At 37.8% G+C, this 25,899-nt stretch overlaps 2 protein-coding genes across 12 annotated transcripts in view; one reads left to right on the forward strand and one right to left on the reverse strand.

Annotated features, from left to right (window-relative positions):
- The window catches only part of LOC134679071 (nicastrin), a 246,892-nt gene that overhangs the window by 168,433 nt on the left and 52,560 nt on the right, over nucleotides 1-25,899 (reverse strand). The gene's annotated exons all lie outside the window — the stretch shown is intronic.
- On the forward strand, nucleotides 944-25,466 carry LOC134679076 (matrix metalloproteinase-14). Of its 11 annotated transcripts, XR_010100284.1 has the most exons (14): nucleotides 944-1,281; nucleotides 14,648-14,777; nucleotides 16,000-16,104; nucleotides 16,507-16,675; nucleotides 17,609-17,684; nucleotides 18,220-18,297; nucleotides 18,478-18,609; nucleotides 19,010-19,178; nucleotides 19,844-20,047; nucleotides 20,563-20,819; nucleotides 21,546-21,696; nucleotides 22,936-23,131; nucleotides 23,493-23,609; nucleotides 24,161-24,248. XR_010100284.1 is itself a non-coding variant. In XM_063537919.1 (12 exons), the coding sequence occupies exons 1-12, from the start codon at nucleotides 1,120-1,122 to the stop codon at nucleotides 25,114-25,116; spliced, it is 1,731 nt and encodes a 576-aa protein (XP_063393989.1). In that variant the 5' UTR covers nucleotides 944-1,119; the 3' UTR covers nucleotides 25,117-25,466. The 11 variants fall into 11 exon arrangements, 3 of the variants coding, with proteins under 3 accessions (XP_063393989.1, XP_063393991.1, XP_063393990.1); XR_010100282.1 differs by lacking the exons at nucleotides 23,493-23,609; nucleotides 24,161-24,248 and adding an exon at nucleotides 25,019-25,466; XR_010100285.1 differs by lacking the exons at nucleotides 22,936-23,131; nucleotides 23,493-23,609 and adding an exon at nucleotides 25,019-25,466 and having other exon boundaries at nucleotides 24,161-24,264.

Here is a 25,899-nt window from a genome sequence, read left to right on the forward strand (position 1 = left end):
TTAGACAAGTGTCGCTCCTATTCTGCTTTGCAGTTATGCGGGCGTTACAATTTTACTATCAGATTAATACGTCGATATCAATTTTGTCTCAGATCGCGCAGCACTTCATGACATATTATGTACCTACCCAGTGTGCGTAATTTATAATCACGATAAGAAAGATAAGATTTTAGGTGAAAATTCAGTGTTTCAGTTGTCTTCGCAATGTGTAGCTCCTTGTTAAAGCGAAGCTAGTCCCTTATAAGTAAGATATTTATTTGAGTACATTTTAGCAATAGTAATTTTTGGTTTTACGGTCTATATGTGCTAGTTACTTGCACCGTCGCTGTTCCTCAGTTAACGAAAGTGTCTACAACAATAATCTTTTGGAACGATAATCATGTTTGCGGGCGCACCCGCGCGGTGAATCGGTTCCTAGTAGGTATGTAGGTCATCACATTGTTAGTAACTTTATACAGTCAACTGCAGCAGAAGTAGCTAAGCCGTCGGGATGTTCAAAATTATAAGGAATTTGAACTTACATTTTATTAGATAGGTACTAAGAGAGTAAAACGTGTGTAGATCATGTGGTAACATATAAATGATATAAACCAATTATTAGTTTTTGCTGCTGTAAAAACTTCCCAAAGGCTCATTCAACTAAAATTATGCGTCTAGATATTTAATATGTTTCAAAAAACATCAAAACGTATAGAAATACATAGGCATTGATTTTAAAGTGTTCTAATGTAGTTAATTTATAAATCAGTTTAATTAGTGAAATACAAAAAAAGAAAATTTAATTAAACTAATCTAGATGTACAAACATTGGCAATCTTATGCATAATTTGTACTGCTGTTGTAAATATGTAATATGTAATGCATACAGATTGCATCTCTACCAACTTTACTTCAGATTGGTATGTATCATATAGGTATGTAATCTAAAATTCTTTGTTACAGATAACAAAAACTCAACAACGTCGTTCAAGCATATCACCACGCCCGAGCTATGAATAGATAGTTTATCCAGTAACGATACTTTAAATATATACTATTTTTACAAGTGGTAATGCCAATTAAGAATTAATTGGCCTAGTGATAATTGAAGGTGCATTTAGAACAAAAAAAATAGTACCAATGTACTTATCGTTAACAATAAAAGGGAGCAAAACTTCAAGACACATGGCGTTCGTGAGCCTGAGGAGCACGTTGCGGATAGGGCTGGCGGCGCTGACCGCGCTGGCGCTGGTCGCGCGCGGCAGCGCGGCGCCCGCCTTCGCCGGCACCGACAACGCCATGGTGAGTCCGCCATACTTTCTATTGTTCAAAATGCTTTATGATGTATGTATACCTATTCCCCAACTCCAGAGGGCCCTGTCATGTGGTCCTCGCCTCTGTGCTTGCCTTGACCGGCCAGAGTAGAGTCGCAAGAGCGGGACCTATATATGCTCCAGGTTGGAAATGTAAAAAGTCATAACGCCGGCAGGTTGCTGAACGGATTACCGGGATCTGGCTACCGCATACTCACCTCTCGACAACTCACAGCCGCTCCGAAGTGTTGCCCTATTGTCGCATTGTGCCCACAAAATGAAGTGGCGGCGAATTTGACGGCGGCGGATAATTTTGAGGCTGATTTTCACGGCAGGTTATCGAGTCCATCCAACTTACAAATCAATAGACCTTAGATTCCATCGCAGTACAAAAGTGTTGCACTGCAATAGTCTTTGCACATAGCGGGGACCATCTCCGACTGTATCATATTGTGCGCTTAGGGATGTTATCCGCCACGTGTATCCCTTGCTTTTAGATGAGTTTATTTTAAAGGGCCTCTGCGTTGTTGGCATCAGTCCCACGCACGCCACGGACCCAAAGGTCCGAGACCCCATGGCCCCGAGATATGTATAACACGTACAATAATAATATTAATAATCATCATCTTCCACCACAAAGAAAAAAAAACTTAAAAACAGATCTTCAATGTAAATAAATAGAGGTAGACCTACATTTGCTCTTCGTGTTTTTATCAACCAAGTAAATATTTCCCGAGAGCTATGTAAAAAAATAGACGAGTCAGGACAATTTAAAAACGGAATCGGAAATGACTCGATTCGTAAGATCGTCTCCGCTGACTCATTGATTCCGAGAAAACAAAACGGCGTCTCTAAATCATGTTGAATTGAATCAGTGTAGTAGTCCGCACCTACGTTGGAGTAGATAGTAACAGCATCGTTCATTCATAGTGAGTTCACAACCAGCCGCGATAAGAAGGCGGCCTCCACCGACCACTCCAAAACAGTTTGTTTGTCTTCTCACTTAGTTTGCGTAATACCATATAGGTATGAATCATATCCACAATATGAAACACACGCTACACCTTAGCAGGATATTGGTCATTAGAGTCAATGAGTTTGCGTCATTTTTATGTTTCTTGGTTATCCATAACGACGCAAACAACAAATAAATAAATAAAGTAAGTAAACATCAGTGTGTATCCACTAGTACATGCACAAATTTGGCTTTGACTAGGTACATTATCTTTATTAAATTATCGTTAATTAATGATCATATTGATCATACAAGTCATACTTACAACTCACGGATTTTAAATTTTACGCAAAAAGGAAATCCTTGCCAATGAAATACCTATGTTCGTTTCTTGGAAAATATAACATGAGTCAGTAAACCAGTCGCGAAGCCAGTTCGCCGCCAAGTTCTGGGCCATAATGGGCATACCGACCAGCGACCATGTGCTAGCTAACTTCACCTTCGTCTAGTAGCAATAAATTAAATAACACTTTTGTTAAAACACTTACTTAATCATTTGATAAAATTAATAAGACAAGTGTGATGTAAGTTCTCATGTGGGTTATCCTTACCCCACCTCTAATAATTTAACTAAGTTCTTTCGTAATGCTCATGGTTTTTCGTTTTTGTTCAAAATAATAGTTAAATGGCATAAGTGATAAGCGTAACTTAGTAGCGAAATAATACAATTCCAATAGATTTCGTTGCGATTTAGTCAGTAATTGATTAGCTCTTTTCACAACAAATAATGAACGATTGCTTGTACTATGTCAAGGTAGTGACAGTTCATTCTACCTACTAACCTTCTTTGATACTAACCATAAAATAGTTATTCAAGTAAAATTAAGTCGTTCTAAATAACAGTTTTTTTTTAATTGTAATAAATAGTTTTTTTTTGTAAAATCGTTGTAGGCTCTTTAGACACTTTACGACAATATTTAGCATAATTTATGATCCATTATGAGTAGATAATATGAAAACAAAGAACAGTTCACTTAAGATAGCCATCATTGCACATTGAGACCGGTTTATTGACGTGTGATTAGGAAACTTGTTATTGTGGTGAGTAAGATGGAATTATTGACGAAGAAGATTATACATAGGTACTTATATTAAATTGTACGGGTAAAACCTCGTTTGTTTCAGTACAATACAATTATTGGGCCATTATTTCCTTGTACAAGTATAAGTACTTAGTAGTCGGAACTTACATGTATAAAAGAAAACTTATCTGTGTACTTATACAATACAGTGATTTGATTAAGTACTTATGAAATAAAAGAAGTATTGAAATGCAGAAACGGTTACTAGGTTACGCCACACCATGACCAACATCAGAGCCACATCGTCTTTAGTCACGGAACCGTAATGCCATTCTGTTTCCTGATGTTTGGTATAGGTAGGTATAGAACAAGTTACCGTCCAGAAAAGTTTTGACACTCACGTACTTTTATTGCAGACTGTACTTTCTCTCCTTTGCATGTGTATCGAGTAATTCTCGAGGTCTATTTTCCGATTGCATCATCAGGTCAACTCCATGTTACTATTTATTATACATATTATTGTATTGGCATTGGATATACGCAAGTATGCCAAATTTCACCGCAATCAGACATCGGGAAGTGGTTCAAAAAGTTGCAAGATTTGAACTAATCAAGATTACGACAAAGATAATATACGCGGTGAAGCTAAATAAAAGTGTGTAAAAAGAGGCTGAAGACAAAAATACTTAATCAAAATGTCGAATATTAATTCTTAATAAGTATAACAGTTTTTGTTCCAATAATGACAATCGTCATAAATAATTCGCATTTCAGAATTTCAGATATGGATTATAGTTTGTAGTATATTTTATATTTCGTGTTGAATAACAATACATTCACTTATACACTCTGGTGAATAGGTGTACTGTTAAACTCCAGGCGCCCATAAGTGGAGGGTCATTCTCCTGCCCAGCAGGAGAACAATGGCCCGGCCAGAAAGTGCCAAGAACCTGATGCTCTTTGTTTTCATCACTCCTACCTGACTCGATTAATGCGATATAAAAATTCGACTCGTGTCTCGTTGAGCGGACATCTCTCGTAAAATTTCCTACGGCTTAGAAGTACAATGAACTCGCGAGGCACATTCTTTGTGCGAGTTAAAGTATTTTTTTTAAATGCCCTAAATGTAAAAATATGTATCCACGTGGACGTGCAAATGCGACAAACGCCTGGTAAATGTCGTTTGGTTTTGTAACTATAGCTCTGCAGAAATCAGTCGCGCGAGGCGCCCATGATTCTTCTGCTCTGCATCGCGATGGCGTTTCAGGAATCTCGTATCTCGACATCGCATCGCTCCAGCATCATTCCGTCCAAAAAAACGTGTCCAAAAATAACATATTTAAGCGTACAATGCTACCAACTAAAGTCTTTTAACCCTAGTCACGACTCACGATCCTGTGAAAAGCTTTTTTTAAGATTTCGCAGCAGATTATAGTAAGCATACGGTGACAACGGTTATTAGGAAGCGACAGTTATTTGAATCTTGCGTATTAAGATGTGAGATAATCAAAACTGAAGCGGAAAATAAGGAACTAAGAACTATAAAACAGAAAAAAAAGTGTTAGGATTGCTTAGTTTTTGAGAATATGTTTATACCAAAAAATAAAGACCTTTAAATGTACCTTACACCTAGATTATTCGCCGATTCGCAGGAAGTGTATGTCTGAGAAAGTAATCACAAAGTATATAGACATAAACAATCAGTTCAATAATAAACTGGTATTTTGAAATTCTTTATTCTTTAGTGATTTTCTCTTGCATATATCTTTTAAACAGCAAAACGGTAAATCGAAGTAGCGATGAGCACGAATAATCGTAGAGCCCGTATTAGTGGGCCAGGCTTTAACTCACCGACACACTTGTGGACAATGGCCCGCAGCCTCAAATCGCCCGAGACAAAAAGAGACCCGGTCACCTGCTGATACCGTAATATGCAGTTCATTCTTAAAATTAACGGCTTCCGTTACTTTCAATGTCATATGGACGACGTTCTAGCTCTTTTAGGGTTAGACGGTGTGAGCTTGTGGGGTGGTGGTGACTATGTTGTGGCGTGCAGACGAGGGTATGGCGGCGTGGTGACGGCCGCCGCATGCGCGGCACGCACGCAGGAAGCGCCCGCGACCTTCGGCACGCGCGCCACGGTCGCTGCCGCTCCATTGTTCGCTGCAAACATCACATCGCTGCCCGTACATTGGCGTGCTCTACTTACAATTTGACATATCATAATAGTGGCCAATTAAATCGCTATCACATCACCATGAACGCCATTACAAGGTCACATAATGACAAAATTTTGGACGGGCGTGCTAGCGGATTAAATGAGTTCTCGTGATGCTGATTCTTTCTGTTTTTCTGTAAAAATAATACTAAGTAATAAATATAAAACAGACATGTAGGTAGTTAGGTATCTACATACTACATACTGGTTGTAGACAGACGGCGATCTAAGTGTCTACCTACAGAAACTTGAAAACATGTCCCTTAACACGTGTACTACAGATGATTGGCGGCAATTAGGAGATTAAAACCTATTATCACTGAAAACTAAGACAATGTGCTCGCGACACGTGCCCAACGTGCCGACGACGGACAAAGGGCAGACTCGCTTGAGCAACAATAGAAAAAATATCAACATTTTCTACATTCTACTACGGAAAAGTAGAGGTTCACACGCGATTGATTCTATTTTAATCTTTTGACAATCACATCGTAATTGAAACTAATTACGGGTGCAATTATCCATTGCATGCGCGGATGAATGAGCTCAGAGCAGCGACGTCCGCGCGTCGCCTTCTCCGGCTAAACGCTACTCTGCTGCACCACTAGCTGAAAGGACCTCCTTTTAGTCCTTTTTACAGAAATATTAATTTCAAATCTACATTCTTAATTAAATAACATTTAATTCATAGTTACAATGTGGCAAGTTATAATTACACTACATATTGACTTTCGAATAAACCTTACCACTTAATCATAAAAATACAAAATAATACTAAACTAACAGAAATGGGACAGATGAAAACATGATTAAGAATAAATCATTTGATATGTGTAAGGTTGTAAATGATCTTCGTGATACTGTTTTTTTAAATAATTACTGATGTTTCCTTGTTTACATCGCATAGCTAATACCCACATTCCTGAAACCGTTTACGCTAACCATCGCGAATAAATTACCGTAAGTAATCATTAGTAAGCGACGCCAAAGGCATAAAGCACGCCGCCCTATTATACGAGCTTCAAATGATACAAACAGCATGTTACATAATATTACATTACCTACGATGCACGATTATTGCCGTAAGTACCAAAAGGTAAATCATTGTTGTATCTACACATAATAAGGGCTCATTGGCATTGTCCACATATTGTGCCTCATTGGTGAAGCACACAGCGATGCGTGCCGGCACCATTACGACACAATAGTGCAGCGCATCTACCATTAAGATACCAGTAATATCATAAACGCCTCATGGTCTAGATATTTATTTTATGCAAACTTGGCAAAAATTAGCTAGTCCACGAGCTGGCAGTGGCGCAGCGAAATGTGCAGTCATCCCATAGGTATGTAGGATGGTTTAAACGTGCCCGTACTTTATCTAGCAATTGGATGCAACTGCGTGATACAGATTGATAATTTGGAATAAATTAAGTACGACATCTTATTAATTAAGTACTTGAGTACTTATGCACATATAATTAAATAGGTACATACGTGTTAAACATCAAATTCAAACTCAAACTCAAAAATATACTTTATTCATGTAGGCCTAGCAACAAGCTCTTATGAATCGTAATTAATCTTAATCTAATTATCAGAGCAATTCATTGATGTTAATATTATTCCATAATAACATTGGATTATTATACAGATCAAATTTAGAAAATGCATTAATTATTTGGTACAAGTTATGGCCGAAGTGTTTTTGAAGGAGCTGCGATGTTATATTTCTTCTGGAGTAATGATGATGATGAAAATTAGATTGACTAGAAAATTATTGCGTGCTGAGGCGGTGTAGGCGGAGGACGCACCGGCTCGTGTAGTGTAATGTAATAGGTCATTAGCATTATAATAAGCTTAATGCATTTGCTATTTATTGTCCGGCAATGATAGGCCAGCATATTTTATAATGACGCCACTTGCATTGATACTTCGAAAGAAAATATTGTGTTTTCCATTTTCTGAAATTTACCTTTGCAAAATATGAATTGGCGACGTAAGCCTTTAGTTCATTACTGAATAAGAATTCGCGACTAGGCATCACACTACGACAGAGATTAGGCGACGAGAGCGGTTTCTCCATGTAAAGTATATCAGAGAAGATTGTAGTATCTACTTCCTGGAAGCGGTCGCGTGTCGTGCTCTTGGCAATAACAACATCACGGGGTCATCTAAACCTGCCAGTGCCGAAGTACCTATCAGAAAGTGACGCTTTACAATACCATCCCATTAAGCGGCGGAAACATAATTAGATTCACGAACTTACTTTGAGTAAATTAAATTTGGTTATCATCATGATCTTTAAAGCAATTAGTTTTGTTAAGCTCTTGTAAACACCGGAGACAGGTATTATACATTTTTATGAATGACTTTGTCTCGTTTATTGGCTTTTAATAGTTTCCTTTTATTCTGTACTTACATAATGAAGTATTCAAAATTAAGTTTCTGTCTGTCAGATAAGTACCTAATATGTATAACATAATCCTGCATGGCGAATTTTAACTATGCGCTTAAAAGTATGCTGACGCCGCTTTGCGATTATGGTTATTTTTACTTATTAAAATTGTTGCTCTTAGTCTTTAACTACACTTTCGTTGAACGTACTACTGTATGTATGTACCTGTCAAGATCCGTGTCAATGCATGATTAAGAGTACTGTTACTTACCTTCGGAGGTATATGTAGCTATAGTCAGACCGTAAAAAGCCTGCAGCGATTTTGATAGCCCACGCAGTGCAAGTGTCATTTTAAACGTCAAAATTCTATGAAGTTATGACGTATGTATAACACTTACACTGCGTAGGCTATCAAATCCGCTGCAGACTTTTATTGGTGCGGTGCGACTATATAATTGCAAACATTTCTACAAAACATTCGTTAGAGGAATGTTTATGTAACTCGTACTAAATTTGATATCAATAATTTTAGTTACCTACCTAGATGATTATTATTATTATAATCAAATAGTTAAAAAATATGCCATAATTAGGTCAGGAAATGAATGCTCAAAAAACGTTGTAGAGGGAAATGCGAGGAACAGAATTTTTGACTCCGTAACTTTGTTTGGACTAGTTAGGAGGTGAACATATCAAAAGTCCCCGGCTGTAGCCCCGGTGCTGGGGGGCAGAGGGGGGTAAGAAGGTCGAATTTTTCGGTTTTTCATTGATATCTTGGAAACTTTGCGTCTTAGCGACATGACTACTAAGACAAACCGAAAGCTGATAAAATTAGTTACAAGTTTTATCCAGTCAAGTTTTTCGATATCTTAAATAGTTTTTGAGATACCCGCTCTTGAAAGTTTATTTAAGAGATACCATAATTTTTATTTTTTGTTTATATTTAAGGGACTCTAAATACTTCATAATTTTTAAAAGTTGTTGAACAAAAGTGTCACCGTTTGACGAGTACAATCTATGTTTTAATTGTTTGCTCGTGTTACAGGCCACACCCGGTATATCGATGTCTGGTACTATATACTTATCTATTCGTTTTTCTTGATAGAAATTGTAACACTTATAAATTAGAGCCAGTAAAAGTTTTACATACAAGGTGTAACAAAAATAGTGGGTATCTGTTTAAGGGCCTATTTGGTATAGTGTAGGTAATGATTATGAAAATGTATAACAATTTTGTTTTTCTATTGGGCAGGTCGTTCAAGTCCGCTAATCCGCCATACAAAGGCCAACATTTTGTCGAGTCATTAACTTTAACACGATACCGATTAATAATATGTCCTTATAAAGGGATCCCCACTATTTATTACAACTTGTATAAAACTTGTAAGTACTTGCTCTATCTTCTTTGTATTTTTAGCAATGAAAACTAGTACCAGATACTAGACATAATGTTTCGTAAATGGTCATGTCAAGTTTCATATAATTTAAGTAGGTATGTCGTTTTAAAATGAGACGTAACTTCGATTGTATGGGAGCAGCTTTTTGGTGGCGGGTTCGAATGACTCTTAAGGGTCACAGAAAATAGACGATTTTTTTATCCACAGGATCCTTACCTAATAACCTGCGTGATGTTTTAACTAGATATTATAATTCTTCTTCTTCTTCCTCGCGTTATCCCGGCATTCTGCCACGGCTCATGGGAGCCTGGGGTCCGCTTGACAACTAATCCCATGATTTGACGTAGGCACTAGTTTTACGAAAGCGACTGCCATCTGACCTTCCAACCCAGAGGGTAAACTAGGCCTTATTGGGATTAGTCCGGTTTCCTCACGATGTTTTCCTTCACCGAAAAGCGACTGGCAAATATCAAATGATATTTCGTACATAAGTTCCGAAAAACTCATTGGTACGAGCCGGGGTTTGAACCCGCGACCTCCAGATTGCAAGTCGCACGCTCTTACCGCTAGGCCACCAGCGCTTCTTCGCAACTAGATATTATAATTATGTATTATATATCCACAGATGGGGCATGTTTCAAAATCTGTGTTTGATCGTCCATGACTGACGCGTAGCCCGACCGCTCGAGTTTGTTTTTAAAATATCAATTATTGATTTCATTTTTAAACAGCAATAGCCCCAAAACCGCCGAATACACTATGTAATAGTGGTGGAATACCACCAAATTTGAAAAAATACAGTAATAGGACGTGGTCTATCAAATTTCATTAACTAAACTTTAATAATAAAAAAATATCTTTATTTAAAATTAAACGGAAGAACTCATAAAGTGAATATATTTTCTTTGCTAATGATATATAGATAAACAATAAGGCATAGTCATGTTAATGGGACATTGTATATTCACTAATCATTACTATTTATTTAAGTAGGTACAGTAAACTATGTATTTACATTAGTACTTTAATATAACTATCATTGCAGCTTTCAACATGTTGATTGTTGTTGGTGAACAACAACATATCGCTATTATATAAATGGCCACATAGGAACAGGTAGGTGCAATAATTTCATTCTTCCTTTATTTACAATATAATTTATAATGTGGCACGTGCAACCGTTCATGTGTGTGTTTAGTCAGGTAAAAATACGTACAAACGTAATACGTGGATACGTAATGACCGCCATTGGCTTGATGATGAGTGCAGTTTGTGGTCGTCATTAAATGCCCGCATGGCATGGCATAGCACGGTGCTGCAGTACTTTACCTGCAGCTGCAAATTGGCTAATCATAGCAATCACGAAAATTTAACTTTGATCTCCAATACTTAGTTGATTAAATAATAATAAGCCAGCCACATTGTAGCCTATTGTTTACGTTATACTCACACATCTTTAACTATTTATGTACTTAGTCTCCATTCCGGCTTGGGCAAATATCAGGAGTGTGTTTTAAAATTTGGCGCCTCGGGCCAATAAGTATCGCCGCCCCAAGCCTCTGTTTTCCAAGGTTCAAAAATGTCGTTACATTATTATCTACCTATTAATAATCTACGAGCGAGTGCGTCATTGTTTGTTTTACTGACCACATTTATGTTAAACCCGCCTACTTACTTTTACTTACTTTACCGTTAAAATGTATGACTCAACTACTCACAACAGACTACAAACCTACTACAAACTACGTGTCTGAAATAGGTCAAAATTATTTTTTAACTATGTAACGCTTTATGTAATATTTCTTCGTATTTATGGGTGTAAATAATTTGCACAAACAAACTCAATAGTAGATTATTTACGTAGGTAGGTACTTAATGCTAAAATTCGGTATGTATGTACAGTTGCCTTCAGATATATCGGCGCAGCCAATTAGCTGACAAACATCTGAGCACGCCTCAATTATTCAGATTGATTATGTGTTCAGATATTTTAAGCACCTCGTCCGCTCCGATATATCTGATGGCGACTGTACGTTATGCCACACTTTCTATGTAGTTACAAAGTTTGAGATATAGGTACATTGAGGAAGATGACGTCTTGAGTTTACTAGGCATGCGGTGTGCCGTGCAGAGTGTAGGCCAAAATATTCGCGCCAGTAAGTAGGTATGTGGGGCGCGAGCTGGGCCCGCCGCGCGCCGGCTCCTGCACAGCCTGCGACCGTTACTCGCAAATCTCGGCCCATACTGACCCAGATACACTCCCACTGATATTAATCATACGATGACATTATTTCATCAGTGAAATTACTTTCTTATCCACCAAGAGCTTTCTTACCAACCATCTTTGACACATTGGTTTATATAGGTACATTGGACACCCAAAGTCCGTTACATGAATATCGACCGTAACTTTCCATTTTGTATGTTCTATAATACGTCATATTATTTAAACATAACATATTCAAGTGTAAAGATTATATATATAATAATTAATTGAAATATTTCTGCCTATTTCAAAGTGTTAATAAAACAACACAAACATTTAAAAAAAATATTTTATATTGAACATGATCGGTTTATGATCGAACATTGAACGCCGTATACTATAACTTTTTGCATACCAAAATGATGTGCCGGGCCCGGCGCGGCAGCAAAAAGGTTAGAGATTTTTCGATAAATAATTTTTTTTTATCGTAGACGTAAGTGGCCTGATATTTTTTGGCGAATTTTAGATCACGTTACATATATTTGGATAAATATCAAATCCCAAAATGGGACAAAAAATAATTACTTAGGTATATGTAATTTTTCGTTGAGTTTTACGAAATTTCCATACCTTTTTGTATGTAGGGGATAAGAATAAATACCTATTGTACAGAGTAGGAAACTATCTACCCACCAATTTTTATCAAAATCTTATGAAAAGGCGACCACAAATAATAAATAAAATGTCCCAAGTGTTAAAAATATGAACAGAAAAGATTGTCGAATGGTTTAATCGCCGGTTTAGTCTGGTGTCTAAACTAGTGCCTAAACTTTAACACTGTATATATACATGTACCTACACCTTACAAAAAGGTTACCATGAACGGGTAATATAAAATGAAGTATTCTTGGAAATGCACAGGAAAGGCATAGTGATGCGTGCTGTGGTTAAAGCATAAAGTGATACTGCATGGAAGTCAATGCCCGCAGTAGTAACGTGAATGTATGCGCGCCCAAAATATGCGTTCTTGTACTGACGATGTACTTGCGCTTAAAAGCTAATGAACTTGATGTTATCATTATTAACAAATCTCAGTACTTAGACTCATTACAGAGCAAATACTCGAATCAGACACATTTATGAAGGCAATTTCTTGCATTGAACGAAATTACTTGAAGACGATTAGGCGAATGTTTTATTACGAACTAAGCAAATATTATTCACAAATAGCCTCATAAAAGTCTTTAAGTTGTAGAGAAGAAATATATTTTGCAAAGCAGAACTGTAACGTTCGTTTGGTCACGAAGTGTTCATTATCGAGCCGTAAGTATACACGTTGGTAGTGAACAAAAGCTCATCCCGCGCGGCGGGCGCTATCTGCCGCGTTGGCGCTGTCGTGCCAGTGCGAGATGCGTGCGCGCCACTTGCAATGCGGCGCACGCCTGCCACAGCGCAAGGTCGTCCATGGCTGAGCCTTATATCCGCACTCCATACATAGACATTTAAATCTACCTACTTAAGAGGGAAGTATAGCTACTTACTGAGAAAATGTACTTTTTTCATATCATTTCCATTTCGGGAGAAAACGGTTTCCACTAACTAAATCTTAACATATCATTTTAATTGTGATGTTGATCGCTTCAGCATAATATATTCTGGGTTTATAGGTTCTCTTTAAATTTTTAATGCAAATTTTGAAAAAACGGAAAACATCTAAACCTAGTTTTTCATTGTGTCAATAACATACTAAAAATTAAGGAGGATGAAAATATTTAGAAGTGGAAATACGTTTTCTCTTCTTGTATGGACGAGTATGTGCTTAACATTGCGTATTTTATACTGGTAACACAAAATTATGTCTGCTTTTATTCACACCGCAACTAACGACCATCGGGCTCCACGTAAGTATATAGGTACGAGTATTTCAGTTCTTTGACCTTACAAAGAACGGAGCCTGAGCCAATAACATTATTAAATTTCCCACGTACCAAAGTGTCGTATTACTATTGAACAAGGGGCCATCCTGCCTTTAATATTTTTTTACATATTTATTGAGGACTCTCTCATATTTTTTGTAAATAAAATGAGGTTGATGAGCGCGTAATCCTTTTTATACTTACCTACTACACAGATGTCGTGTCTGTCACAGAGATTACGAGATTTTTTCCGAACGTGCTTTGTTCGTTGAAGACGATACGAGATTATATATTTACGTCAGCTCGTTATCATTCCTTACTCAGAGTTGAAGTAGTTGACAATAAACAATGGCCCGTATTTTTGCGATAACCGGTGATAAAAAATAAAATTAGTGTATACATTAGCAGCTTCCTGCAGGAGATTGTAATACTTAGGTACTTTTGTAATAGTTCGAACTATTTGTTCTACTGACCTACCAACTATATAGGTGTGGTTTCTTTTGACATGATAAGGTCTTATTAATCGATGAACACCGGTAGCATGCACGAAAAAGTATCACGTTGTCGACAGATCTCCATGGTAACGTTACGTAATGTAATGGTAATGTTTTCTTATGACGTTATCACGCAAAATTAGCGTCCGTAAACCGACTTTACAAACAACCGTATTTCTTTCGTTTGTATTCAAAATAGGGCAAATTTCTTTAACACGTAAAATGGAAACTAGAGTATATAAATTGTAATTTATTATGTTCCTTTGTTTTCTTAGCCATTTTGCCTCATCTCATTGTGTATCAAATAATAATCCTATAATAATAAATAAATATTATAGGACATTTTTACACAAATTGACTCTGCCCCACGGTAAGCTCAAGAAAGCTTGTGTTGTCTGGGTACCCAGACAACGATATATATATAATATATAGGTACTTAAATACATAGAAAACAACAATGACTCGGGAACAAATATCTGTATCATCATACAAATAAATACCTTTACCAGGATTCGAACCCGGGACCATCGGCTTCATAGGCAGGGTCACTACCCACTAGGCCAGACCGGTAGTCAAAGTTTAAAACTTTTAAATCTTACGATAAATTTAGTTAATTTATAACTAAGTACATTTTATTTGTTAGGCATATCTTAGTTTCCCTGGTGTGCTAACTTGTTTGTTTGCCGCAGATGTACCTGGCGCAGTACGGGTACTTAAGCCCGGCGGTGCGCAACCCGTCCAGCGGGCACATCATGGACGAGAGCTCGTGGCGGCGCGCCATTGCTGAGTTCCAGAGCTTCGCTGGACTCAACGCGACAGGTAATTAGCAGCTCATCAGATGAATTCACGATTTAGTAGTACCCACCATCGTCACCAAAAGTTGTGGTATTTTTACTATTGAATTTATTTTGGTGATCCATAAAAAACAATTACAGATTTCAGTATGTGAAATAAATAGCTATAAAATATAAATGTTTCGTAACATACCTATAACTATGTATAAATTTCATAACAAGCATCTATTATAGAGATGCTTGCTATGATATTTATGCACAAGTTAGTAATTATTTCTATTCCATATACCTATATTGAAATAAACCTTCCGCACACACACACAACATGACTCGATGACTCGTGCGCGTGACCGTGCATTTCTTGGATTACAAGGGTTTACGTAATTATGTAATGGTAGCCCACTAGGTCCGCCTTGGCCTTGCGCTGGCGCGAGGCAGCCGCTCGTTAGCTCCTCGACCTGCAATTTACCGGCCCTGGGCCCCGGCTCCGCAGTCGCCATCAAACAAATTGCCAATCCACACAACACACATATCAGCTAATAAATACCTTAGAATTACATGGGGAGCTACTTGAAACATCTTCTGACACGTACGTGCTTCGACACGAGAAGTAGTTTATTGGTATCGGCTAATATTATGTAAGCAAATAACGCAGCGACGCACAATACATTATTCATTAGTAGTCCGCGCACGAGTTTCATTTGGATTAGAACCTCGGACCGTGCCGTTGACTTAGTTCGATAACTTACCTAATAACCATAGGTATGCGTGCATTGTAATTACTAAGTTTAAAGCACAAGCAGACGTTTTGTCTAAAGATGAGTTTTATTGACACAAGTTATAGCTACTTAAATTGACAATGTGGTTTTGTAATTACTTCCTTCGTTTTAGCTACAGAACAAAAAGTTCAGGTTTTGTCTTTGATTTTCCTTATTATTGTTACTTACTTAGTTGTTTTCTCGAATGTTTACATAGTTTGTTCTTTACATCTATGAGTACCTACTAGTATAATTGTTTGTCTAGTTAAATAACATTTGTTATTCGTCAATTAATGTTTAATTGAAACAATGCTTCTTCAGATTAGGTACATCATAAACGTAGACGAAGCACTAACAAAAGATATATAATTCGTGCCGATGTAGCGTTTAAGTTATAAGGAATGAATTAGAACGTGAGATGATAAGCAGATGATATAGTGAACATATAAGGAGGGCGCACTGACATGTGTGTGAATGTGTTTGTGGCAGGCGAGCTGGACGAAGAGACGACGCAGGTGATGTCGCTGCCGCGCTGTGGCGTGCGGGACAAAGTCGGCTTCGGGGAGAGCCGTGCCAAGAGATACGCGCTGCAAGGTACCCAACATTTCTTAACATTAACGTTCTTATTTCTTATATAATTTGTTACTCTGCTGGCCAAGCGATTTTATATTTGCAATGCTATATCCTGATTTTTGTTTGTACTCGTTGTGTTTTAACCATATTATGTATATTTTATTGTTATTATTGTATATTTAAGAAGCAGCGAAATTCCTTTGAATATCTCAATCACCTACTCATGTTGAATTGTGTTATAAATCTTAAGCGCATCGACAGCTGAAGCCTGGCCTAAGGGGGAGGGGAAGAAGGGGATAAACTGATATAAATGTATGAGGGGAAATATTTGAATTTTGGTAAATTTTCAATCTCTAGACACTCCCCTCCCCTTTTGTCCCACTTGGCGGCAGCCATGGGTTTACCTTTCCATTGATAATACAGGGTCCCGGTGGCGAGTGAAGAACCTGACCTACAAGATCTCCAAGTACCCGTCGAAGCTGAACCGAGCGGAGGTGGATGCCGAGTTGGCTAAAGCGTTCAACGTGTGGGCCGACTACACCGACCTCACCTTTACCCAAAAACGATCTGGACAAGTCCATATCGAAATAAGGTACTTTACCTATTACCATTTTATACTATTGATCATCTTAATTAAAGTCTCTTATAATATATTTTCCACCGGCTTGTAAAGGCTCTCTTTGTTCTTCAAAAACTGATGAGGTGTACGGTTGGAGCCGGTAAAGGTTTATTTGACGTTCATAAGCGCATTGTAATATGCCTACTTGAATAAACAACTTTTTATCTTTTTTTTTACTTTATTCACTAGAGTGGCAAAGTAATCTGATGTAATACTACAATTTTTACATAAAAGAAATGTCTGGCGGAACCCAAACTAGGCTGAGCCTGTATCATGGGATTTTTATGATAATTATTTAATAACGTTCATTTGGATTCAATTTGTAATGTTTTGCAATGAATATTTTTCTCGCATTTATTTTATTTCGTGAATTTTTTTGTGTAATTTATATGAGGATTTTTTTGTAATTAGTGTGAAGATAGTTTGAGTTCTGGGGAAGCTTAAGGATATAAAATACTTTTTGCCCCCGAATTATCCCTTAAGGGTGGAAAAGGAATGAAATATGGTACTTTTCATTTGAGTCGTCGTGACTTGCACATGCACGGTGGCTAGACGGTATGATAGCATTTTGATTTTAAAATATCATAATTCCTCTCTATATTATTAAAGATACTCTCATATTACAATTGTAACCAACAACAACAGAAATCACGGATCACGTGTTAAAAATGAGATATTGTGCCAAATCAGAAATCACAGCACGTCGATATTCATTGGCCAGAGTTAGTATTGTGTACGGGGTCATTCGACTCTGTATAAAATGCGTTTTTCGTTACAATTCACGAATCTCTGTTGCGTAACGAATGCTAGTACCTACCTATTACAAAAAACGGACACGAAAATCTCAATCGACACAGCGCAATGAGAATATCCTTATTTATTTATAACTACTGCATTTTATTGCAGGTTTGAAAAGGGAGAGCACGGGGACGGCGATCCGTTTGACGGGCCCGGCGGCACTCTGGCTCACGCTTATTTTCCGGTAAGAAAATTAAAACAGACTACTCTAGTAAGACTACCTATTCTAAAATATTTATGAATAAAAACAACATCCAGAGAAATAAAAACGGGTCAAATTTGTACAGAATAGAATTATAATTATACAGTTGTACGTAGATGATGTATCTATAGTCTGTATCTTTAGGTATTTAAATAAAAGTAAACAAAATCTACCCTCAAATGACTTCTTAAGCCACTTGAGGGTAGATGAAAACATTACATGTTCAAATAATGTAGGTTATAGTCAGGTCGAGGTCTGATTCAGGCAGTTTTGTATTTAGTTGGTTAACCAATAAATACATATTTACGACACGATTACACTATGAAATAAAATAAATAGACTTATGTGTGTGTAACATAATTTATTTATGGTGAAATGTAGCGGAAGTAACATATTGCAGTTTAACAAATGAAAGTATACGCCATGAAATGTGAACAGTATGTTCTTTTTGTATACAAATCATACATTTCCGCTTTGTGCTGATATAATATTTACATGACGGTGTCTTTCATTTTAGGTATACGGTGGTGACGCGCACTTTGACGACGCAGAGATGTGGTCTATCAACTCGAGGAGGGGAACTAACCTTTTCCAGGTGCACTATTATTGCTATCGTTACTTAAGTATAATATATTTATAACATATGACACCGGAAGTATGATTCACAGTTATTGCTGCGTCATTTCTGTAACGTACTGCGTCAGTCAAGTTGCTCATCGTGCCTACTCTATATTAATTTAATTACATGTCATTATTATATTTACTGTTTTTCTAGGTGGCTGCACACGAGTTCGGACATTCGTTAGGTCTCTCGCACAGTGACGTTCGTTCCGCGCTCATGGCGCCCTTCTACAGAGGTTACGACCCCGCCTTCCAGCTAGATACGGACGATATTCAAGGCATTCAGGTAAGACTCTAGTGTTTCTCATAATTTAATTGTAGGTACAGTTGGCTTAGTAAAAAAATATGCATTATATCTACAAACGCCTTTGTCTGGAAATCTAAGAACGTGAATATACCTCTCTCACTACGCAGACCTGAAAAAATAGGAAATTTTTTTAGTCAATATAAATCACAGGTGGTGAGGTCATTATTTGGTTTCAATGATTGATTATGATGATATTCCTGATTATTTATGATAATTGTGTCGCTTAACTTCAAACTCGGGTAAATCCATTGGACCCTCTCAGCAAATATCTACCCTATTACGTTTTCTTAATACCAAAATCGCATAATCTGACAGATGGATTTACCCGAGTTTGAAGTTAAGCGACTCAATTGATAACCTAAGTATTTGTGTTTTACAGGCACTATATGGGCGTAAAACTCAGACTGACATCGGAGGTGGTGCGCTGGCCCCGGCTGCGCCGCGGCCCACCACGGCACCGCCGTCGGCGGAGGACCCCGCGCTGTGCGCCGATCCTAATATCGACACTATATTCAACTCTGCTGACGGAAACACATTTATATTCAAGGGTAATTAACAAATGCATGAGTTTTATGGTTCCGTACCTAAAAGGAAAAAACGGACATGTAATCATAGGAGTCACTTATGGGAGGTAAACAAGAAAATTAAATAAAAATGTTCTGCAAACTATGTATATGGTGCTACCTATGGATATAATAAAACGGCTTGAAGGAGCGTTTCCAATTATCCGATACCGATCTCCAGACACCATCGTCAACATTTTTGTCTTAAATGAGAGCTCAAAATAAACTTACAGCGTCAACGTATAGGGCTACGAAAGATGTATATTTTATGTTTATATATTTAATTACACAAACGGGTCCATCGCGATGTGCGTTTTTACCTTATTCCGACGTTTCAGCTAAATTACACCAGCTGTGGTAACGGAAAGACTGACTCCCAGGAATTGTCAACGGAGACACTAATAAAACACCACTAAACTACCCGAAATTAGTTTATGAAAAGGTTTACGTTTAATGTTTATTGTCCTCGGCACGACACGCAACACTCACAGTATCCGTACACTGGTCCGAAGATATATCCGCTGATTTTAACATGAAACCGCTGGTTAACCGCTGGTTTTGATGAAATTATATCGCGGTAGTGTTTGTGTCATTTAATATGTGTACAAAACGCAAGAGTTTAAAGTGTTATTTAATGTTGTCGTATACAGGTGAACATTACTGGCGGTTGACTGAGGACGGAGTGGCATCAGGGTACCCGCGCCTCATCTCGCGCTCCTGGCCCAACTTGCCCGGCAACATCGACGCCGCCTTCACCTACAAGAACGGCAAGACTTACTTCTTCAAGGGCTCCAAATACTGGAGGTACAATGGACAGAGGATGGATGGCGATTATCCGAAAGAAATAAGCGAAGGTAATGTAATCGATGCCTTATGATATTCCATTTTAATTTTATTTATTTTTAAAACTTAATGTGAAATACGATGAAAAAGCACTACATTGCTCAATTTCATTTGTTAATTGTAGGGGTATTCTTAGGGAATATATTCAAACAAAAACAACAGTATAATTGAAATAATTATAAATTAAATTAAAAATGGCTCGCGTTATCCCGGAGCGGGCCCGGGCCGATGCGTCCGTCACCATTTTATATGACGTGACGGTGATCACGCGGTGCTTTCCATAGAAAACAATTCGCCGAAAGCTCCGGCTCGGCCTCGGCCCGGTCTAGAGTGAGTCATCCTTTGGTTCTAAACTATGTTACCTAAAAACAAAAGCTTCATGCGACCCCAGCGGCCGTACATGTAGATTGTAATACTTAGGAATACTTATTTAAAAAAAAATGCAAAAATATTTCCGTTGTATACCTGTAAATTTAAATATATTGTGTTTTACAGTAATAATCTAATAATGATCAATTATTTTTAGGTTTCACTGGTATTCCTGACAACTTAGATGCCGCGCTCGTGTGGTCCGGAAACGGCAAGATTTACTTCTACAAGGGCTCTAAGTTCTGGAGGTTCGACCCTGCGCAGCGGCCGCCGGTCAAGTCCACCTACCCCAAGCCGCTCTCCAACTGGGAGGGCATCCCCGACAACATCAACGCCGCCCTTCAATACACTAATGGCTACACCTACTTCTTTAAGGGAGGCCAGTACTGGAGGTTTAACGACCGGACGTTTAGTGTAAGGCTTGTTAATTATTCATTCAATTTTGGTCTTTAATAATAGGTACTCATAATATACATCTAGTTGTAGATATTTTTATAAGAACAAACTAGAATGAACGAATGAATGAATGTTTATTTGCTTCAAACAAGCGTATATATAGGTGTTAATTTTTTTTTTGTACAATCCCTGTTTTGCCATGACTGGCCTACAAATATAAAACGATAGACGTAGACGACGACGACATAGATTTCACAATTAAGTCCTTTACTAGTTTGTTCGTCCTATATTGTTTGAATGGAAGAAGTTATTCAAAGACTAAAATTTTATTAAGTAGGTATATATTGGGAATTTAGCCGCTCACTGCGTTCGCTCTATGTGGCTTTCACGAAAGTTTTTGTTGAAAGTGTTTTTATAAATGAGCTTGATTTCAGCTGCATTAAGGCAATCAGTATTAACTATCCAGAATTCCCAATATATACCTACGTTCTTATTATTAAATTATTAAATATTATTTTAAGAACAGAGGGCTCGAGAAATCGAGAAAAGAAAATCGAGACGGGCAGGAGGCAATTTTTAACATACTTTGTTTTGTTGCATACTAAAATGCGACGCTGAAGCGGTCATATGACAAATCCCGATATTTTTACTAAGTATCACATGGAGAGTGTTTCCATGGTTTTCCATTTACCCCCTGTCCCTTCATATTATTGCGTAATAAATGAAGTACATATGGTTCGGCAGGTGGACTCGGATAATCCCGCGTTCCCACGCAGCACGGCGTTCTGGTGGCTGGGCTGCACGAGCGCGCCGCGCGGCACAGTTGGAGGTAACGCGCGGCTGTCTGCCCCCGCGCCGTCGGAAGACGACGTCGGCGAGATTCAGTTCGACGCAGGTAGGTTCGGGGACCCGGGCCACGACCTTCACACCTTAGCTCATTTTATATTTAAACGTGCAGTTACACCGGTTAAACTATTTGTGGCAATTCCAGGTTCGATGCAAATGTTTCAACCTGGAAAAACCGAATCAGTACAATATTCAATCATAATTAAATTAATAAAGGGTTAACCTAACAATAGTTACATATTTTGATTGAATTGCAGAATTGAAAGCGGTTTTATTAGTTAACTATCAGTCCAGTAACCTATTGCGGGTTTTCATGGCGGTTGATTTGTTAAACTTAATTTTACTTACAATGTATATGGGAGATACTTTGTCACATAAAGTCGGTAGTAACTGTATTAGAGCTACACCGCTCCCGGCACGACGACCAAGGATGTGCATCGAAGACATCTATTGCTAAATGTGCGCTTTTGTGTTTCTTTTTTTGGTTTACGAATTACATGTGTCTATCAATCTTGATTTACGTTCTTCAAGTTTTGTAGAAGTACATTTTTCTGTATTTCATTCTACATAAATATTTCACTTGTGTGCGTGTCTGTTTTGGGATGATTTATTGTGTCTTCTATTTCAGTGCAATCATTATTAACCCCATTTCAGTTTCAGTACTTTATAGATAACATATGCTTTGTGATTACCTACTTACAAATGAAAACTATTTAAACAACTAATTTTCTATATAAAAGCTTTAAACTTAATAACTAACTGCTAATTAACCACTAACCAAAAATAATAAGCCAAAATATTCCGTCATTTGAAATGACATTTTCTCATTTGCCGTATAACGCTTTTAGCCGATGCTGTATAATGAGACAGGTTGGTCTGCGGTGTGGGAGTGAGCGGGACAGGTCCACGTGGCGTCGGGGCGCCTCCGAGCCTACCTCCGCGGACGTGGCTTAAAACCTAACGAGACTTTAATAACACAAAAATCGCAAGTCTCGTTCGGATTTTTCCACTTGGAATAGTTAAAATTAGCTTTTAGAAGTTTACAAACAGTAAATATTTGACTGTAGTTGCTTTCACAACTCACAAAGCAAATAATACAACACTTTATTTGTTGAGCACCTTATGTGTGTACTTAATTTAGCGAGTGCAGTGCGCTATCCAGTTACACAATATTAATGCAGCACCAATTGTTTTGTCTGAAATCTACACTATAATGTCTCACCTACACGACGGTGCGTGGTAACAATTCACGTTTCAATGTGTGTGTTTGTGTATTTTGTTTTTCTAGGTGTAAATCCATCCGCTCCCAGATCATTCTTCTGGTTCAGGAAATAGTCTCCGTGGAGCATTTCTGAACATTGTATATAGAGAAATTGCATACAGAACAAAGACTCAATTAGTTACATAGGAGAATATATGCGAATACCAGTGAGATTATAGAGATAAGCAGTGATTTAGAGCGGCCCGCTTGTCACGCGCTGACTGTACGTTCAGGTTCATTTCACGTACCTATGCATGCTTATTGCCTGGTAGAATAATTACTGCATGTCTAGGATAAGGGTGCTTGTATACATAATATTATATTTAAGTAATTTCATGGCTTATCGGTGTTCATGGCTTAACTTATGTAGGCATATACATATATGAATAAGTAAGAACGTGTGAAAACGAATCCGTTTAAATATAAGATTTAGCCATTAGTATTTATCTGACGGAACAGCAATTGATTTACCTACATCTACAAGTCGTTTATTACATTAGATTTTGTATAGGTTAGTATGTACCTATTTAATTGAACGGGTATTATCTAATCTGATATTACCGAGGGATGTCCTCGCGTTTTAGATGTGGTGAAACCTGTCAAGCCAGTGGCGTGGGCATTGCATATTGTTATGAATTGAATGCGCTTCCAGTTGTGCGTAGCAAGTTCGCCTCTCAGCTATGCGTTACTACGAATACGACGTAAGATTCTAATTATGCATGTACAAGTGTGAAATGCACTTTCTAAAATAACTCTTCACCCACGGTTTAAACTGGAATCTAATTCATTATTTAGAAAAAATATAGGTGTGTATATATATACGAATTAACTATATATTGATGTTATCAAAATGCACTGTAAATATATTTTAATCTCAAAACACTTTCGTAAACTAACTTATACTGGCAAGTGAACGATTTGTTACTAACTAATTATACAACACGTTTTTTAGCATGAATGATACTGACTCCACTGTAGTAAATAATGTAAAAATACACTTTAACAGAGTTCAAGCGATATTTGTTTTTAAAACTCAACTGTTTAAGAGGTAAATTCTTAGATTGATGTACAGCCTTCTAATCTAAGAATCCTATGAACATGGAACTGAGTGTGTCCAGTGCATGTGTACATACGTGTGTAGAATAGTTATATTAAGAAGTAGTTACACGTAGTGGGTCTGATCAAGTAGTGGCTAGAGGGTTTTGGTTGCGGTGGATTAAGTATCCTTTTTAAGGGAAAGTTAATGTTTCAGTGGTCAGCGTCCAGTCGGGCGGCGCTAGACTGTAGTACTTGAGCGGCCGTGAGCCGTGTTATATAGGAGGGCTCCCTCCGCCGCGACACCAATCACCCGTAATTGTAGGTTTTTGTTTTCATTTTCACATTTTGTTTCTTCCATAAGCATTTAACATGGCGGTAATTTCGCGGCTCAGAGTGCTATTTCCGCTCAGCAACCATTAATTTTATGTCAAAACAAATACAAGTTCTTATTAAATATTTTTTGACCATTTAATAATCCGACAGCATAGTATATGCATTGATACCGTTGTATTTTTCGCCATTAACATCTTAACAAAGGCATGCAAGTTGTTTCAAACACCCCATAGAAACAAAAATAAAAAATACATATATTTTAAGGAGGCCAAACTCATAAACTAAGCCTAGGCCTACAAATCTTTTATTTCATTTGCCTCATTCTCTTTTGGAGGCTTTTTTCATTACGAAGCCGAAAACCGCGTTATCGGCTACTACGAGCTTAGCGCGTAGCAAGCGCTGGCAGTGAATGCGAGAACAATTGTAATATTTAGCTTCTGAGCCTTCTGAGTCGCAATTACCTAGGTTTAGGGATTCATATTTTTTCGACGCTCGTTCATCATTTTTTCTTATTGAATGTTTAGGTACATAAATAGGAACTAGGCATGTCATGTACTAAATGTTTGTGTTACAATAAATTACACCGTTCCGTTTATTAGTAAAGTAAGCACGCACCCTAGCTTTGCACTTTTCAAGTTCCTAGCCAAATTGTAGACTCGGTCGACTACTAAATAGTGTCGAAGGAGTACAAAGGCTAGATGGTATGTATATGGGCCTCGTTAACTGATCATGGTTGCAGATGGTGAGGAGGCGTCGGGCGGGAATGGCAGCGCGAGCGCGCGCCTTTCTGCCGGCATCGCGGCGCTGGCGCTGGCGGCCGTGTGCTCGCGGTTCTAGCAGTGCGCCTGCGCTACCTTGCTACGGCTTAGAATCGATGCCTAACTGATCTTGAGACATGGTGCGACAGCCGACTGGCTGCTACAGTCGCGCCGCTAACCGCGGGGACTGCGCCCGCATAAGCGCCTCGCCGCTTTACCGACTGTTGTTGTGTGAGTGTGCTTGTCAGGCTTCGGTATATTGTGTATAGCGAACGCCAAGTGTGATGATGATTGCGACCTTTTATACTGTTACGAGAACGATAATTTAATGCAAGTCATAGTTTTTATACTTATTATAAATAGATGATGTAAGAACGAGTGTGATATTGATGTAAGCGACGATTTTTGAATAAAACTAATGAAGTAAAATACATTTGTTTTACCTGATGTTCCCAAAACGTCTATTAGCCGCCCAAAGACCTATATGAAGATATCCCATTCCATTGTATTGTGAATCTTGATTTTAACATATCAACATTTCATTTGCCTTGACAAGATAATCTATTTCAGATATACCTATACATATAGATGTTTTGTACGTTTGTATTTTTAAGCAAAATGTGAGACCAAAATACACATTTGATAGAGATCTTGGGAAACTGGAATACCACCATGGAATACCAGTTTTGGGAAATAAAATTGCGCATATTTAGAAGTAATTTACGAGTACTTTTGTACATAAATTGTTACAATTTTTTATAGTGCGTTTGTGACCTACGGGTATGTTCGTGATTTTTTTCTGATTAGTGAAAGTCAAAAAAGCAGGATGAAGTCCCATGATAAAATCCTCAAGATTGCTAAT

This window comes from Cydia fagiglandana, chromosome Z (genome assembly GCF_963556715.1).
Source record: "Cydia fagiglandana chromosome Z, ilCydFagi1.1, whole genome shotgun sequence".
NCBI lineage: Eukaryota > Metazoa > Arthropoda > Insecta > Lepidoptera > Tortricidae > Cydia > Cydia fagiglandana.

Coding starts and splice junctions, on each gene's coding strand:
- LOC134679076 (XM_063537919.1), top strand. CDS start 1,120: ATGTACTTATCGTTAACAATAAAAGGGAGCAAAACTTCAAGACACATG. Junction 16,105..16,506: donor CAAGAGATACGCGCTGCAAG/GTACCCAACATT, acceptor TTGATAATACAG/GGTCCCGGTGGCGAGTGAAG. Junction 20,048..20,562: donor TCCGAAAGAAATAAGCGAAG/GTAATGTAATCG, acceptor AATTATTTTTAG/GTTTCACTGGTATTCCTGAC.